The sequence below is a fragment of the Primulina eburnea genome, chromosome 18 (genome assembly GCF_022965805.1).
Source record: "Primulina eburnea isolate SZY01 chromosome 18, ASM2296580v1, whole genome shotgun sequence".
Taxonomy (NCBI): domain Eukaryota; kingdom Viridiplantae; phylum Streptophyta; class Magnoliopsida; order Lamiales; family Gesneriaceae; genus Primulina; species Primulina eburnea.
In genome coordinates, this window is record NC_133118.1 from 5,630,123 (window position 1) to 5,641,659 (window position 11,537).

At 35.9% G+C, this 11,537-nt stretch overlaps 1 protein-coding gene across 2 annotated transcripts; it reads left to right on the plus strand.

Annotated features, from left to right (window-relative positions):
• Positions 1-486: 486 nt before the first annotated feature.
• LOC140819336 (uncharacterized) lies at positions 487-10,671 on the plus strand. 2 transcript variants are annotated; one of them, XM_073179376.1, is made up of 16 exons: positions 487-745; positions 1,369-1,736; positions 1,846-2,071; positions 2,144-2,389; positions 2,705-2,820; positions 3,337-3,435; positions 3,516-3,603; positions 3,916-4,145; positions 7,172-7,356; positions 7,531-7,730; positions 8,430-8,762; positions 8,852-8,953; positions 9,026-9,323; positions 9,572-9,720; positions 9,914-10,198; positions 10,284-10,671. In XM_073179376.1, exons 2-16 carry the CDS (start codon positions 1,438-1,440, stop codon positions 10,491-10,493), a joined length of 3,066 nt encoding a protein of 1,021 aa, XP_073035477.1. In that variant the 5' UTR covers positions 487-745; positions 1,369-1,437; the 3' UTR covers positions 10,494-10,671. The 2 variants fall into 2 exon arrangements, with proteins under 2 accessions (XP_073035477.1, XP_073035478.1); XM_073179377.1 differs by lacking the exons at positions 487-745; positions 1,369-1,736 and having other exon boundaries at positions 1,895-2,071; positions 2,176-2,389.
• The last annotated feature ends 866 nt before the right edge of the window (positions 10,672-11,537 follow it).

The window sequence follows — 11,537 nt, forward strand, 5'->3', positions numbered from 1 at the left end:
TTTGTCCTTCTTTGTTATTATGAGATCGACGTGTTAACAAGATAAATCCAATGAGGAAAAAAAAAAAAAAAAAAGATATCAACGTTGAACTTTTTGATTTTATTCGTATTCTATAGAAAAAAAACTTAGAAAGAATTCCATCAAATAAAAACAACTTTGTAACGTTTTACGACTAATGAATTTCATTGTCCGGCTTGGTCAGCTTTCAACTATATGGTTTCATATCATATCAAAATAAATGAAAATAAAAAATTATTTTAAGAAGATAAAAAATTTATGAATTAATAGATTAAAATTTAAATAGGAAAAGTTAAATTTTTTATTTTAAGGATATCTTTGATTTTTGGAATATAATATAAATTATATCAGTTTTAAAATAATTTTCAAAATAAGTTATTAAATATGTATATATTCAAAATTTAAAAAAAGCAAAAAAAACAAACCTACCTACCAAGCTGTCAAAGTTCTTGAAAAAAAAAGTAAACGCAAAAATCCAATTTAAATACGAAAGTGATCCGAGTTCTCTAAAAAAAATTCCAAATAGTTTCTGGGTTCGGTACGAGGGAGTTCTGAGTTCGAAGAATATGCGGTTCGATTATGGAATTGTTCCTTTTTTTTTTCTCTCAAGAAATAACTCTCAGATGTAGGCTGATTCTTGTTTCTTGATCTCTGAAATATTTCATTTTCCTTTTCAACACGCTTGCTTTCTGGGTTATCTCGCTCTATCTCATCTTCCTTGAATCAGGTATCTTTGATACACTTGCGGAAGTTCTGTGTTCTGTGGATGTTTGTTTATTTTTATTTTTCCTTTTGGGTTTGTTCAGCATGCCAGTGTCAATGTCGATTGGAATAAGAAAAACCCAATTGCTGGTTATGCTCGCGGATCCCTATTTATGTATTGAGTTCTTGGCTTTTGTAGTTTCCTGGTTTTGTTATCAAAGTTCGTGGATTGATTTGTTAAATTTAATTGCTTCACTAGGTTGTTGGTTTGTTCTGGCACTACTTGAATGAAGCGTCATATTGGAATAATTTGGTGCTGTGTATTCTGTAGACTTTCTTGGTTTAGGAATATCGGCAACGTTTGATGACAATTATTATAGTTTATGTTGCTTGGCGTACTCTGTCTGATCCTTACTCTGAATGTTGTTGATTGTGCGGTGTCCGAGACTTGAACGTTCTTCTAATTTACTTGACATTTTCTGGGGATTGTGTGAGAAGGGAACATTTTTGCCTAGATCACTCTGTTTATACGAGGACTCTTTATGCATAACTTAACTGTGTTAAATTAAGATATTCATTGTTCTATACATGGTATGTCTTTTTAAAGATTGTCAGCAGTATTCCGACTTGGGGATCTCTGTTGTGCAGTTGTTTCTTGCGGATTGAAGTATCTGGCAACATTACGAAGCAGAAGTTAGCTTATTTCAATATTCTACAATGGGGCCTGACAGACAGCCTAGTGGTTTACTAGATACTCTAAATATGGAGACAGTTAGGACTATTTTCACTCACACATATCCGTATCCGCATCAGCATTCACGGCATGCGGTCATTGCTGTTTTTATTGGTTGCTTATTTTTCATATCCTCCGAAAATATGCATACGCTTATCCAGAAGTTAGACAGCAACATTAAATGGTGGTCGATCTATGCCTGCTTGCTTGGATTCTTCTATTTTTTCTCTTCTCCTTTTATAGGGAAAACAATCAAACCGAATTATTCTAATTTCAGTCGCTGGTAGGTATCCCTTTTTGAGCTATTTATTTTGTTGAATATCATCAAATCTGATTAGAAACTAAAACGTAAATCTAACGAAGTTTGATAATGTTGGTGTTTCACTTTGTAGGTATATAGCCTGGATATTGGTGGCTGCCTTATATCACCTTCCTAGTTTTCAATCGATGGGAGTTGATATGAGGATGAACCTATCTCTGTTTTTAACAATCTATTTATCTTCCATTTTATTTCTTCTTGTTTTCCACGTAATCTTTCTTGGCCTCTGGTATGTTGGACTTGTTGCTCGCGTGGCTGGAAGGAGACCTGCCATACTTACAATTCTTCAAAATTGCGCTGTAAGTCCAATGAGCGCATCCTGATAAAAACAAACTTTCTTGGATCTTATTTCTTGACTTATTGTTGTGTAGGTTATAAGTGTAGCATGTTGTGTATTTTATAGCCACTGTGGTAACAGTGCTATTATGAGAGGCAAGACATTTGATAGGAGGTTCTCTGGCTGGTTTACTCGATGGAACAAAGAAGAAGTTAATACATGGCTTGCAAAATTTATACGTATGAATGAGTTTAAAGAAGAAGTTTGCAAATCTTGGTTTGCTCCCGTTGGTTCTGCCAGTGATTATCCGTTTCTGTCCAAGTGGGTCATTTATGGAGAGGTATGGCTTATTCTTTTGATATTTAGCTGCATTTGAATTGAAGTCTTTGATCCGAGAAATGGATATGGAGTGTTGTATTTCAAATTAATTCATCAACTAAAGATTGAAATCCAATGTTGTCATAGAAAAAGTAACTTGAAATTTTAACTAAGGAATTTCAAATCCATGGATTTTAAAATATCCAAGCAAGTCGCTTGCTACAGATTTGAATCACCCGCATTTATATCTTTTATCCGAACACACATTTATGATTTTCTTATGATACTTGTCTATGATCTTAACTGGGGCTATGTGTTTGCATTCATCTTGTTTCAGTTAACTTGTAGTGGTTCGTGTGAAGAATCACCAGATGAAATTTCTCCTATATATTCATTATGGGCAACTTTCATAGGCCTCTACATGGCAAATTATGTTGTGGAGAGATCGACCGGGTGAGAGTCAACTAATCCCTTTCTTTTCTATTTCATAAATTGTATTATTTTTCTTTCGCCTCCAGTTTGTTGTCTTCAAAGGTCCTCATACAGATGCAAGAAAAATTATGAGCACCGTGGATTTATATTACCGTTCATATCTTTCTATGATAAGTGTTGGCATTAAGTTTTTTCTTTCATCCAACTTTATGTAACTTAGGAGGCGAGTGCATTTTCCTTTCATATCTTTCTTTGAGAAGTGTTGGCGTTTAATTTTTTTTCCATCCAACTTTATGTAGCTTAGGGGGTGAGTGCAAGAGTCACCAATCTTCTTGGCATCGTTGCATTATTTTTAAGATACTGCTGTGCTTTGTTTGCTTCTACCTTTTCTTGCTGCATTAAGATTGAGTGTGCAAGGTTTCAAATAGTAACTAACATGATAATTATTTAAATGTTGTTTCATCAACTCTCCTTTTTAATGAAGTCAAGTTCTAATTGATTAAATTCTCTATGTTGATCACATTCTCTAATCAATAGATGGGCTCTTACTCACCCTGTATCACAAAAAGAATTTGACAAGTTGAAGAAAAAGCAAATGAAGCCTGATTTCTTGGAGATGGTTCCTTGGTATTCGGGGTATGCCCACTCTCTCTCTATCTATCTTTATTTCCATACGTTTCCTCAGTCATTGTAATTTTTCAGTTTCTGTAATGCAGGACATCTGCTGATTTATTCAAGACAGTTTTTGACCTCCTTGTATCAGTTACTGTGTTTGTTGGACGCTTTGACATGCGTATGATGCAGGTATTTGAAAGTTTCATTTTCATATTATTGATGCTCTGATTGAAATTTATTCGTCAACGTAAGTTTGACTTTGCACACTCAATGCAATTTCGTTTAAAGATTTGTCTCTCAATGAAGGATCTAATTATTGAAGAAAGAGCTATAATCTGAATGCGTATTTGTGAAACTCTCATATTTTTCTTTTAAAAAGTATATCTTCTTGATTCTCATAATTAGTTTTATTGTGTATCCTGCAACATGCTGTTATTTTATGTTAATATACTAGATATGGTGCCTTTTTTTTGGTGATATCCCATTACCCTATTGCTGCAGGCTGCAATGAGCAGGGCTGAAGTTGGAGGGAAGCATGAGGATCTTTTATATGACCAGTTTAGCGAGAGAGACGAATTATGGTTTGATTTTATGGCTGATACTGGCGACGGTGGAAATTCTTCCTATAGCGTTGCACGACTTCTTGCTCAGCCCTCTGTTAGAGTTTGGAGTGATGATTCACCAATTATGCTGCCCCGTGGTAACCTGCTCCTTATTGGAGGTGATCTTGCGTAAGCTCGATACCTTGCCTTTCCTCTGGTAGTATTTTTTTATTATTGTTTTTTAAGTGTGTGACGATGAAGGGAACGATTTATCTCGTCAAATAGGCAGTGATTTAAATAATTTGATTATTTTCCAAATATAATTCAATGAGTTATTCGTTAGTCTATGAGTTTTGATGTCTTTTGAAAGGCATCAATTGACCTTAAAGGACCATTTGCTTTGGCTGTAATCTAACAATGACTGGTATCACTTGATGCATCTGGTATAACTTGTTAGAATCTCTCTTCTTGTTTTTTTAAAAAGGAGTAAGTGCTATTTTCTTTTAAGCTGGCTGTAATTTTTGTTCATATGCCGGAGAGATGCCATCTATTCTTCGATCAGGTATTGACTTGATGCCAAGGTTGTAAATGGCGGGAGGCGTTGTGGGGCGGTCGGTGACCGCCTGGGCACCGCCGAGGCGGTTGAATTTTTTTAAGTAATTTTTTATAGATAATCATGCAATATAATCATTTTTACATAAAATGTGCAATTAAATAATGTTTAAGTACAAAATATAATATCATTTAGATAATATGCAATTAATAAAGAATAAAGATTCATCATCATATTAATGCTATTATGCTAACAAAGTAATATAGTTATTTTTACAAAAAAACTAAATTTAAATTTTTTAATTATTTTTCTGACAGTCGACGGCGGTGGGTGGATTGTGTGTGGTGGTTTAGAGTTAAGAGTCGACTGTGAAAACCAAAAATAAAATAAAGAAAGTGAGGTGTGCTAGGGTTTTAATATTTAAAATTAGTTGACTTTGACTAGGTTTTTAAAATTGTTGACTACAACTTAAAAATCTTGACTGCCTCGCCCGCCTAGCCCGCCTGCTCGTCGCCTCGACCCGCCTGCTCGCCGCCTCGACCCACCTCGCCAACGCCGTATAGCTTGGGCCGCCTAAAACACCCGCCTTATCCATAGGCGGTGCGGTCGACGGTCGCCTACCGCCTAGGCACCGCCTAGACGGTTGCTTCGACCGTCATTTAGAACACTGCTTGATGCCTCACAATTGTGCCTCAATCACCACTTGCGCCAAATGTCCCATTTTGCTGTTACTTTGGTTAAAATTCTGCTTCTGAAACCAAGGACTTAGAGACCTAAATTATTCCAAGACCTTCTGTAAGGATCATCATTAGATGTAACTAGCGTGTAGAACAAATAACTATGAACTAAACGAAGCAGCTATCAAGTAGTTAGCCATAACTAATAGGCAGAACTCCAAGTCAAGAATCAGACATAATGGAGAGTCACCGTACCTGCAACCCTGCCTAAAGAAGAAGTTACCCTCTCCATATCTCGAAAAAAGGTCATCCTCTTCCTCATAGCAAACCGCAAACATTCAGTAGAACTAAGGAGATCTTGAGATGGAGACTGGAAATTAGTCCTTACAATAATTGAGTTTGAGGATATTTTCCCACATAGGTGGATGAGATCAAAAAGTGCTTTGACTGTCGTTTTAGGTGAATTCATTACCTGGAACAGGTAAAGCGGAAAGCTTTTTAATTGCATCAAACCACTTCCTGGCAAATGGGCTTGACTATTCCACCCCAAGGTAGATTCATGGGCTTTCAGAAGTAAACCATGGAAAAAATGACTTTAGCGCGCTAAAGGTCGTTCCAAGACACGAACCTGGAAGGTCTTTTTGGCGAAACCAGTAATACCTTGGACTGCACTCCCACTGGCAGTGGTGCTGCTGTTCTAAATAGTGAAGCTGCTTCTGGCCTGAGACTTTTTCATACAGATCAGGAAAGAAAGCATGTGTGGGTGGCAACATGATCATCTAGTGAGATGATAAGGTGACTAACTTTAGGCTTGTATTTGATGGGGGATTTAGACAAAAAAAGGTCATGCAGGCATCTTGATAGAAATCAGCTGCGATGTGCAGGAGATATGGGGTCTTCTTGTCATAGAGAAAGTCATTGGAGCCTGTCGTAACATTACCCCCCACTGTATACCTACAATGGGTAATTCCACTTCATGAGCAGAAAATGATCTTAGGTAGCAAGCTAGAAAGTCTACTGTTAAACATTTTGGACATGATTTTGTTCGTAACGTTGCAAGTCTAACTCATGATTTGAGCTTGCTAACATATTTATAAAAAAATTTTATAAGCAGAATCTGAGTTCGCAGGCTTAGTCTGAATCCGTTTATGTTGTGCTCGAGTTCAATCTTTTGTAATCAAGTTTGAGCTGATAAAATTTCACGAGCTTGTCTCATTCGTACTCCTATTATAGGTGAAGCTTTTGGGCTAAAGAGAACCTCTTAAAATCTAGAATTGCTTCTCATTGATCCCCCTTGACAAATTCCCTATAGTTTTGGGGGAAAAAAATACTGAAAACAGATCGGCACCTGCGCAACACTGTTGGGGTTTGTGCCAAATAAAAAGAATGAATTTGAGTTCATTCAAAGAGGGTGGTCTCAGAACATCCAGTTATCCTCTTGAGACAAGATGCTAGGTATTTGGTTAAGTGAATGATTTAACAGATCAGGTTTATAATCACCAGAAGGTTGGATAAGTAAGATATAGCAGATTGGATATCTTCAGGCAATGAAATCCACTAATCTGCATTTCTATCTGCCTTATATCTAATGGTTAAACGTACTCATTGACGAGTGGTCGCTTGAAAGGTAAGTGTCTATAATAATGTCAATAGACACATTAAAGTAATTTTATCTGTCAAACAAATCAGATTGTGCTATGTTCCTGAGATTAGCACCTTTGGCTCATGTTGCAATGTAACTGTACAAGGTGTTATTTCAGACTGATCCTGAAAAGCACTTTCCATGTCACTTATCCTTCTCAGAAAAAAGTGCCAGTTAATATGAAGTGCGGGCAACTTTTTTAGTTTTGTCTTCATCAACAATCAATACGTGTGCCTTAGATGCTTTTGGATATTGTACTTGTTTAATTTCAGCATACCTGATGAAGGGTTTTAACTTCATTGTAAGGTAGATTAAGCATTGAATTTCGTGTTTTTTTATCCAGGTATCCCAATCCATCTGAATTCACATATGAGAATCGTCTTTTTCGTCCCTTTGAATATGCTCTGCAACCTCCAGTTTGGTATAAGAAGGAACATATAGCTATAAACAAACCGGAATTGCCTCATGGGTTGTCTTCTTTGAAACAGTATGATGGGCCTCAGTGCTTTCTCATACCTGGAAATCATGGTTTGTTTCGGTTCTTGGCCTGCACTTTGGGCTTCTTCCTTTATTCCTTTTTGGTGCCATAGGCATCTTCTGTTTTTTTATCTTCTTTATGCTCTCCGTCGTTTAATTTCTCTGTATTAATCGATCTTTTGCTCATGAATGTGTAATGTAGCCAAGCATCTTTGTGATTTTCAGATTGGTTTGATGGGCTTCAGACGTTTATGCGATATATTTGTCACAAGAGCTGGTTAGGTGGATGGTTTATGCCTCAAAAGAAAAGTTATTTTGCCCTTCAGCTACCCAAAGGATGGTGGGTCTTTGGTCTTGATCTTGCTTTGCATTGCGATATTGATGTCTACCAATTCAAGTTTTTTTCAGAATTAATTAAAGAAAAGGTAACATTTCTAATTATCTAGATTTAGTTGTCCTCGTGCTGGAATACTGAAATGAATCTGAAAGTGAATGTCTTTAGTTGTGTTGCTGATACTATAATTAAGGTTATGTAATCACAACAATGTGTTAGGGTGCTTTCCTTCAAATATATGCACATATAATGATGTGAAGAACAATGTGTGATCCACAATTATCTAAGTTTGGTGTTTGAATTAATTAATTACAAAGTTTCAATGGATGTGTCGGTCACTTTAAGTTACAGTTCACCTATGGTCTCTGGTTTGGATTAGCAGATTTTGGGCATCATCCAACATCTTAATTAAGAATTTATCATAATATCTTATCCTTGATGATTATATTAACATACGATTTCTGAAGGTTATGAAATTGGACCTGGAGAAAATTGTATCTGATGCTCCCTTTGATTTTGTATTATGGACACGATATCAGGTGTCTGTAAATTAATTCTGCAGATGGAACTCTTCAAATAGGTGGCTCTTCTAAGGGTAGTTAATTTGTAATCACCTAGTAAGAAACATAAGATTGTTATGTATCGTGTTATTGCCAATTTTTGCTATTATTTTAAATGGTGGATTTGTTAGTTTGCTTTTTATGATGGTTAAGGGAACTAATTCAACGCAGAAACTTCCATCTCAGCATTGTCCGAGGTCTTTCTTGACTTTTTCTTATTTGTTTTTTAGGTTGGAGACTCTGATTCTGTGATTATCATGACCCACGAACCTAATTGGCTTCTTGACTGGTACTGGGAAGACACGAGTGGGAAGAATGTTACCCATCTGATATGTGACCATTTGAAAGGAAGGTGTAAGCTCAGAATGGCAGGAGACTTGCATCATTACATGCGCCATTCATATGTGCAGTCAGAGAAGCCCGTACATGTGCAACATTTACTTGTTAATGGTTGTGGTGGGGCATTTTTGCATCCCACTCATGTCTTTAGTAATTTCAACAATTTATACGGGACTACGTATGAAAGCAAGGCATCTTACCCTTCATTTGAAGACTCAAGCAGGGTGCATCAGCAGTTTTGTGATACAAACTATGTGTAAATTGCTATCCTTTTAAATCATAATTGACACTAGTTATTGGAATTTTGGTGCAGATTGCTTTAGGGAATATATTGAAGTTTCGGAAGAAAAATTGGCAGTTTGATACAATCGGTGGCTTTTTATATTTCATCTTGGCCTTTTCCATGTTTCCACAGGTAAACATTTGACAACATTATTACAATATACTCAATATATGGATGTCTCACCAGTTTCCTTTTCTTTTCTAGTGTAAGCTAGGACATATGTTACGAGATGATACATTTTCTGGCCATCTAAGAAGCTTCTTTGGCACGGTATGGGATGCTTTCACCTATATGCTGGGATGGTCGTATGTATCATCAGCCGGCGCTTTTTTATTGTTAGTTATTGCCATCACCTTTGTGCCCTCAAAAGTGTCTCGAAAGAGAAGAATAATAATTGGCATACTCCATGTGTCTGCGCACCTGGCTGCTGCGTTGATTTTAATGTTGCTTTTGGAATTGGGGATTGAGACATGTATCAAGCATAAATTATTGGCAAATGCAGGTGATAGTTTCACAATATCAATAAATTAAAATTTTTTTCCAAAGAAAGAAATTTGCATGTGTATCTGTGGGATATTTTTTCTTTTAATTTATTGATTCAGTTTTCATTCGTTTATGCATATACATTTTTCCGTCGCATATTTTAAAATTTCTATTTTTGACTAGCTGTTCGACGATACCATGCTCACATTTCCATTGATACTTCATTGATGGTACCCATTGTCACCTAAGCAATTTAAAATTTCTCAGGTTATCACACTTTATATGAGTGGTATCGATCTGTTGAGAGTGAGCATTTTCCGGATCCAACAGGCCTCAGAGCACGCATGGAGCAATGGACTTTTGGCCTATATCCAGCATGCATAAAGTATCTGATGTCCGCTTTCGATGTTCCTGAGGTGAGAAATCTTTTCTGACTCATTACTGTTTTGGATTTTTATATGCCCCACACAACGATATGCGAAGGGCATTGATTTATGTTAAATTTCAAGGTTTATATGTATGCTCCAGGTTGGCATAAAAAGGACTCACGGTCATGCTTCTTTCTCAATCTGTAATTTTATCTTTTGCTTTATGTCCACCAATTTTCAGGTGATGGCTGTCACCAGGAAGAACATCTGCAAGAATGGGATGGATTCACTTCCCCGAGGAGGTGCTGCCATTTATTATGCTTCCGTCTTCCTTTATTTCTGGGTCTTTTCGACTCCCATCGTGTCATTGATTTTTGGAAGCTACCTCTATATCTGCATCAATTGGCTTCACATACACTTTGACGAAGCATTCTCATCCCTGCGAATCGCTAACTACAAGTCATTTACACGATTCCACATAGACTCGAAAGGCGACCTTGAAGTCTTCACCCTTGCAGTCGATAAAGTATAAAACTAATGCTGCACAGTTTCTGACAGTTGATTAAATATGAAATCTGAATTCCCAGCTTAGTCTCCTGAGTTTTGTGCAGGTTCCAAAAGAGTGGAAGCTGGATCCTAACTGGGAGGGAGAGTCGAAACAGCCACAAAACCTTAGCTACCTCAGAAAGCATCCAAGCAAATGGCGATCTGTTTCCTCTCAGCAGGATCCTGTTAACACTGTAAGAATCGTCGACCGTTTTGTCGTTGAACAAACAGTAATACCTGAAGTAGAGCCAGTTAATGGATCAGTAACTCACTGATATAGGAAATGTGATTTGTAACATTAATGTAAGGTGTATGGTCTAGGAGCAACTAGGAGATTTATTTTGGGATAAAGTATAAGTAGGAAGCATAAAAAAAATATTTATAATAAACTAAAGAAGCATAGGAAAAAATGAACCCAAAAAAAAATACCAGAGATATTTAATTTGATTTTAACTAAGTGTCTTCTCCATTTTCTCCCATCTTTATGGAGGCCTATTTGTGAAAATGCGAAGTAGGGTAGTATTAGATTTTGTTCCACGTGCCATAGGATCGTTGATGGTAACAGTGCAATTCAAATATTTTTAAATTGTATAACAGTTCAAGTGTCATGATTCGATCGTTCTATCTAACAGATAGACAATTATTGCACAGCAACAGTAACACATGTCAAGTAACACATGTCAAGTAATTCACAAGAGTTTTCAGTGTTGAATACTCGATCTATTTATAAATAATGAAATGTATTATATGGTAATAAAATAATATGATGTTTTATATGATATTTGAAGATGATATAAATTATAGATTATTTGCCTACAATAAATACCCTTTGGAAAACATACAATTACGAAACCCTAATAGCTGGAGTACTACTGACAGGTGAGTTTAATTTCCCATTTGAGAGATGAGTTTTATAATAATAATAATAATAATAATAATAATAATAATAAAAACGAACCAAACAAGGGTTTAACATTAAGATCACATTATTCTCCTTACCAAATTCAAAGAAATAATAAATATGTTATAGAATGTACAGGGACATAGGGAGTTGTTTTTGTCTCTTAAGGTTAAGTTTGGTTCGAATGATGAGATTATTAAATGATTAGTACATAAATGATAACAAGAATGATTGATGTGGAAATTTAATAGATGGTGATAAAAAAAAAATATGTTTTGTATGATTTTTGTGTGTCGGATAAATTAGGACTTTTAGTAACTTTGAACCAAATTACCATTCTTTCATGATAAAATTATAACCAGAGAGAATATTATTGGGTATTTTTGGGTGTAAGATAATTGGTAAATAGGAGTGTTCA